General features: G+C 38.8%; 1 protein-coding gene and 1 long non-coding RNA gene across 2 annotated transcripts in view; both read right to left on the bottom strand.

Moving 5' to 3' along the window:
* On the bottom strand, nt 1–2,052 carry LOC107837962 (uncharacterized). Its single transcript, XR_001664016.1, has 3 exons — nt 1,911–2,052; nt 1,206–1,276; nt 1–32 (listed from the first exon to the last, which is right to left on the bottom strand). It is a non-coding gene; the product is annotated as an uncharacterized LOC107837962 (long non-coding RNA).
* A 4,212-nt stretch (nt 2,053–6,264) lies between these two features.
* LOC107837960 (gastrula zinc finger protein XlCGF71.1-like) overlaps nt 6,265–6,909 on the bottom strand; it is a 2,732-nt gene continuing 2,087 nt past the window's right edge. The window contains exon 2 of the mRNA XM_016678901.1: nt 6,265–6,903. Coding sequence (XP_016534387.1) covers nt 6,422–6,903 — 482 coding nt within the window. The 3' untranslated portion in view covers nt 6,265–6,421. The remainder of the gene's footprint in view (nt 6,904–6,909) is intronic.

Here is a 6,909-nt window from a genome sequence, read left to right as displayed (position 1 = left end):
GCAGCTTCACCTGGGGTCGTGCAAATTTGGTTCTACGAATAAAAGTAGAGTAATTATAACAGAGTGTAACTATGATGTACAAACACCCTGAAAGTCAACAGTTTAATTTTATGGCAAGCATAAAAAATCAGAACACATCTCCCAGTTTGGCTTATTCAGGTGCAAAACTATACATTCACTTTTCTCTCTGACAAGCCATGGATTTGAAAACTGTTTGAATATTTCATAATGGCTCTTAATTATATGGTTAAAAATGCTGAAGAACCAACTGATGGTCTTTTAATGTAGACATAAAACACAAAAGTACATTTTAATGAAATTTAATAGAACAATTACAACAGATTGACAAGAAAGGCACCAATCTAAAATTGGGCATATTCAACATGATGGGTTGTCTTGGTCCGATTGTGAGGTTTCCCCCCTCAACTAGGAGCGAGAAGGCAGCCTGTTTTTAAAGCCAATCAGAAAGTGTGATAACGTAAGCATCTATCGCAATCCCAAACAAAGGACAGCTGACACTGTGCAATTGAGAGCTTGGTGGACCTTGGAGACGTAGGACTGTTGAGTGGATAATAATAAATAATAAAAACTGCAACCGCAGTTGATATACCTTGTAACTTTTCAACTATCCATCATTAACGTGACATAAGGCGATTATAATGATAAGTTTATTCATTCAACCGGAACTTGATGCTGACACTAGCAGCATGCATGACAGGTAGATTGTAGATGTGACTAGTAAAACATTTACTAATGCCTGGTTCACATGGCAATATTTTGAAATTAGTGAACTTTTCTTGTACCCATTTTTTTCAATGTAAACATTAAAGTAGCAAAAAATTAATCATATAAGTGACCGATGACACTAAAAGAAACTGCAGAACACAGTGTAACAAATGTTAATGAGGAAAAAACAGAGTAATTCAACAGTCAGGGTTTCCCCCAGTGTATAATAGGTTTGGCGGCCCGCCCTGCTTTGCTAGCCCCACCGCCAGGTTAATCCTTCTTGTTTATGTTTTTAGGAAAATAATAATAATAAAAAAAATTGCTTTTTTTTTTTTATTTTTTTTTTTTAAACCAGATTGCAAGCGTCTCTATTGCTCTGAGTGTTTCACTGGCGGAGCAGACTTATTACTAAAAGATATGTTTATAGAAGATAGATTTATAGTTTATGCATCAATTTCCCACATGTTTTAATTACTAACCTCTTCCAGTGATGTCACAGTGTTGCTAGCACCAGACTTCTCTTCCAGTTGGAGTTTCTCCATTTCCTTTCCTGCGTAAAACAAACACACATCGTTGATAATCGACGTAAGGGTACGGGTTTTTGATGAGGAAACTTAGCAGTGGAGGCCAGAGTGAGGTGAGAGTGCTTCTTTAACATGGACAAAAGCCCAAAAATACACTTGAAAATAACAGCCACCAACAGGGCACAAGAGCAGCTCAGTGGAACACAAAAAGCAAACACTAAATCACAAGTAGAAAAGCAATACAGGCACAGGTCTGTAAAAATCAAGGGAAAAATCAAGGAACGAGGAACAGATGAACCTGATAAAACACACAGAGACTCACTTAACCAAAATACACAAACAACGAGAAAAGGGTCAGGAAAATAATACGTAAAATAAATGTGAAATGACATTGTTTTCACAGCAATGGCAACAGTTTCTGGTATAGTTGAAACCAGATATTTATACACCATATAAGACACAACCTTATTTCTCACCATGCAACTTTAAAACAGTTTTAATTTCCTGCTTTAGGTTCGTTCTAATTACCAAAATTAATTATATTCCTTAATTTTCTTAGCACATTTATGGTATAGCTCTACATATTTTGCCAAACGAATTATTAAACATCAGTATGAGTTATTACATATATATGTGACAAATAAATAAACCTTTACTTACAGTCTCTTTGAGGGACCTCCGCAGATTTATCTTTGTCCAAATATTTACTTTTGGCAGATGCTCTTATGGTTTCTATGGTAACATTGTTCAAAAGATTATAGCTACGTAAACATTCAACTCTGTATTATTTTTCAAAAAGTCACTCAGTTGTGTTATTAGACCAATTACAGACTTTATATTTGTGTGCAGAAGTTAAACGTTACATTTCTTTCATTTTGACAGATCTGTCAAACCTGTTATGGTTCTCGTTTCCATGGAGATTGGTTGTTTTGATTCTTTAGGTCTGAGTGTAACCATCACAGCAAACAACATTTATTACATTTTGTTTTGCAAATGTCACTGCTTTCCAAACAAATTGTGTTTATAGAACTCAGCCAGTAAAGTCCATGAGAAAAACCGTCACAGATTCATCCCTTAAGCCGTTTTCGCACTGCAAGGAACGGAACGGAACGGTTCCACCCGTACTGCAGCCCTGTTGTGTTTGCATATATGCTGAGGGAGCCATCGAAGCGGTACCTAACGTCATTATTTTTGAAACTAAACAATGGTTTCGATGTAGCGGCCGAAGCCTTTTCCTCACAGATGCGGCGGATAACTTTCTCTTTCCTCGTTGACCGATCTAGTTCATTCTGTACTCGTTGATCAGTACCTCATCATTAGACCAGGTGATTGCACTATATTGAGAGGAATCCATTGCTAATTAAAACTAATAATAAAAATATTGAAAAGAGTGAAAAAATACAGTTTAGTGAGAGCCAGCTGTCAACGGAAAATCAACGTCTGACTCCATAACAACCAGTGGCCAATCAGCTGCTGATTCTAAGCAGAACCGCTTGGCCGCCGTTCCGTACCTTTCAGTGCGAAAACAGCTTTAGATGTTCATCCATCCATTTTCTTTACACCCTTGTACCTTAGTGGGGTCGGGAGGGGTGCTGGAGCCTATCTCCAGCTAACGTTCCGGGCGAGAGGCGGGGTCACCCTGGACAGGTCGCCAGTCTGTCGCAGGGCAACACACAGGACAAACAACCATGCACACACACACACACCTAGGCCAATTAACCTGACAGTCATGTTTTTGGATTGTGCATGCACAGGGAGAACATGCAAACTCCATGCAGAAAGACTGGGGCAGGAATTGAACCCAGAACCTTCTTGCTGCAAGGCAACAGCGGGAATTGAACCCAGAACCTTCTTGCTGCAGGGCAACAGCTCTACCAACTGCGCCACTGTGCAGCCCACTTTAGATGTTTATTAACCTTTTTAACAATTCTTTTTAAATCATCATGCCACAATATTTTTTTTATATGACAATTTTATATTTAGAGGGTAAAAAGCAGCCCAAACCAACCTACCATATATGAAAAAGGAACTGTGCCTGAAAATACAGTATCTGATCACTTTAAATGACCGAGCAAGGAAGAGTGTAAAACCATGGGATGCAACACGGGATACATCTTATGTATTGTTAAATTATCAAAAAAGAATGCAGTGCAAAATGGTAGGAAAAAATACTGTGTATGTACCAGGCACAGAAAGAGGCAATAAATAAGTTTGTCAAAGCCTATCCAAAAGCGGGAGAGGAAAGTACTGGAGCTAATCATATTAACAGTCACAGAGAGTAATTTTTACAGTGGCTTCTCATCAAAACCTCTGTACTCCACAAATAAACAGTTTAAAACAACTGGAACTATGGCTGCATTCACACTGCAGCCTGAAATGACCCAATTCCAATTTTTTGTCAAATCGGGGTTTTTTGCCGGGGCTGTTCACACTTCCAAACATATGCAAACTGTTTGTGTTCTACAATCTGAAAGTGTCCCGCATGCGCAGTAGAGGGCGCAATAGCGTCAGCATTCTCACTGTTCTGCCAACCATAGATATGATTATGTAGACGCCTCATGGGGCGGGTCAGCCCGTTGCTGCGATACGACACAACGTCCGCCATATTGAATGCGGCTAATCTGCCAATAAGCTAATACAGGTAAATGGACCGAACATTAGCTACATATTTTTTCTTACTTTTTTTGAAAAAAAAAAAAAAAATTATATTACTGGATGATAAGTCATCTCTGCTATGGACAGCAAAGGCAAAGAGTTAAAATATTCCAACAGAGTAAATTATTTTTATTTCATTACATAAGCTGTCTTAATACACTAATACTTCAGATTGAGATATTTAAAAATACACAAAAAGTGAAAGAATAAAAGTGTGCAATAAAACACAAATTTATTTATTATACTGGGAACACTGGCCACAGGCAGGGCTTCAGTCTGCTAGTCAAAGTGGGAGAACTCCAGTGACTTCTGAGACGTCCTGGCACACAGGCTAAAGCCAAAGATAAAAGAGAAATTATCCAAAAGTGTAATAGAAAATACATATCTGATTCCTTAACATTCAGGAAAAACATATTTTCAGCATGTTGGGCAGTAACTCGTAGCATCTTTAGTTAAATACCGACATTGTGAAGCTGAGCTGTGAAGTTGTCAGAACGCTGGTTTGTTAATAAAGTTTGACTGACCTATCTACCTACCGACCGTCTATAATCAGGTCGTCTGCAGGTCATTTAGCACCACGTTCTCCACGAACATGCTGTGCGCGAACAGAGAAGGGTGACCATCGTCCGGGATACATATAGGATATGGGTCGCATTCAAAAAGAATCCGACCTGTGCTGTTCAGACTATTACGAAAAGATCGGATGCAGGTCACATTACGTAAAAAAAAAAAAAATCGGAATTGGGTCACTTCAGCCGGAGTGTGAATGCATCCTATGTCACAAAAAGGATGGTTTTTGAGTTTATCTCACCACCATTTGGCAAGCAGGATTGTAAGAAAAAATAATCCAAACACACTGTTAAAGACGTGCAGCAAAGAGTTGCAATTTTAAGTGTTAAGTGTCCTTAAAAAACATTAGGGTCTATCTACTCCAAAAGATTTCTAAGGAGGAATGGCCATTTTTGATATTTTGTAACTCTTCCTCATTGTGTTGCTGATAAAGTCAGGTTTAGTCTGCCACCTTAATTGTTTCTCCTTTACGGCAGTCACTTCTGCTTTTGTCGCCTCCACGTTTCTTTGGCAACAGTCTGTAATCTCACCAGAAGTGGAAAAGACAGTCTCGATTCATGTCAGTTCAATTTAAAAAAATGACTTTACAGATCCCAAAATGGGAAATTAAATGTTGTTGCAACTCATATTAATTCAGATACTTCAGACAGTTCTTGTAGTGCTGGCTGTTGGCAGGAAAGGTCTCTTGTAGCAGTCTGTATTACAGAAAATCAGACGAATCCTCTGACTGAAGGCACTCTGTTGTCCCAAAACAGTCTCATGAAGAGGATGGTCAGGGTTGTCCATAATTTTATTGATTTTATGAAGAATCCTTTGCATCATCTGCATCTGCATCTGCATCTGCATCTGCATCATCATCATCATCATCATCATCATCATCATCATCATCATCATCATCATCCCCAGAGGTTCCACTGTCGTCTCCAGAACACAACCAACCTTCCTGATCAGGTTGTCGAGCCTTTTTAGGTTCCTGGCTCCCCAACAGATGACGGCAGAAGAGATGACGTTCTCAACAAAAGACTTAAAGACCTGCAGCATCTTGCAACAAACGTTGAAAGGATCTTAGCTTCCTCAAGAAGTACAATTTGCTCTGTTCCTTCTTACTGAGGGCATCACCGCTGCATCTCCAGTCCAGTCTGTCACACACAGATGGCTTTCTTTGAAGCAATTTATTTAAGTAATTTTGTTGACTCTGGCTTAAAAGCTAGGGAAAATTAGAAGGCTTTATCAAAAAAGTTGAGTGAAAGGAAAAACTAGCCTATTGAAGAGTACTCTAAGTAGATGTATTTTATGATATATGACACTCTGCGCATTGTGAGGGCTAGCTTAGTGAATGTTAGCGGTTCACTCTGGCATAGGGACTATTACCCTTTAGCATAAACAGACTTCCACTTTACAAGAATGTTGGTAGATTATGTGGAGAAGTAGAAGTGTTCACATTTCTTTTGGAGCTGAACAAAAATATCTGAATATTGGGAACAAGTTGAATCAACATTGATTAATATTCAAGGCTATGTAATCCCAAATACTTGTCATATAACAATGGTGAGGAAAGAATATATGTTTCTGACAAAGGTAATCATGACAGTGAGCAAACAGGCAGTAACAAAAAGATGGTTAAAGGCAGATGATTAGAGCAGGATTGTGGAGAGAATCTGAATATTAAAAAAAAAAAAGAAAAACAATCTTTGATTGAAAGGATTTTGTGATGACAAACAGTGGGGAAATGGACCCTACTCCAAAGTGGCGTATACAAGACTGTAGATAAAACTGCATGAATAAGACATGCTTTTATACCAAGGTCATGACATGACAATTTATTTGCATGCTTGTTTTTATTATTGATATAAATGTTACAGACAGCATCGACTGTTGTCGGCGTAGTGATGGAAGAGAGGAGGAGAGACAGAAATTCCCTCACAGTTGCAGATGTTCCTTCTTTTTTATGTGGTTGAGGCTTTTTGTCCAGTGTGACTTTGCTGATGATACTTTAGCCCAGAGGAATGTTTGAATCTCTTCTCACAATGACTGCAGCTGTAAGGCTTTTCACCAGTGTGGTTGCGCTGATGACTCTTTAGCCCAGAGGAATCTTTGAATCTCTTCTCACAATGACTGCAGCTATAAGGTTTTTCACCAGTGTGGTTGCGCTGATGACTCTTTAGCCCAGAGGAATCTTTGAATCTCTTCTCACACTGACCACAGCTATAAGGTTTTTCACCAGTGTGACTTCGCTGATGAATCTTTAGCCCAGAGGAATCTTTGAATCTCTTCTCACAATGACTGCAGCTATAAGGTTTTTCACCAGTGTGACTTCGCTGATGAATCTTTAGCCCAGAGGAATCTTTGAATCTCTTCTCACAATGACTGCAGCTATAAGGTTTTTCACCAGTGTGACTTCGCTGATGAATCTTTAGCCCAGAGGAATCTTTGA

This window comes from Poecilia formosa, unplaced genomic scaffold (assembly GCF_000485575.1).
Source record: "Poecilia formosa unplaced genomic scaffold, Poecilia_formosa-5.1.2 Scaffold193, whole genome shotgun sequence".
NCBI lineage: Eukaryota > Metazoa > Chordata > Actinopteri > Cyprinodontiformes > Poeciliidae > Poecilia > Poecilia formosa.
Note: the sequence above shows the minus strand (reverse complement) of the source record. Positions and strands in the feature narration are given on the sequence as shown.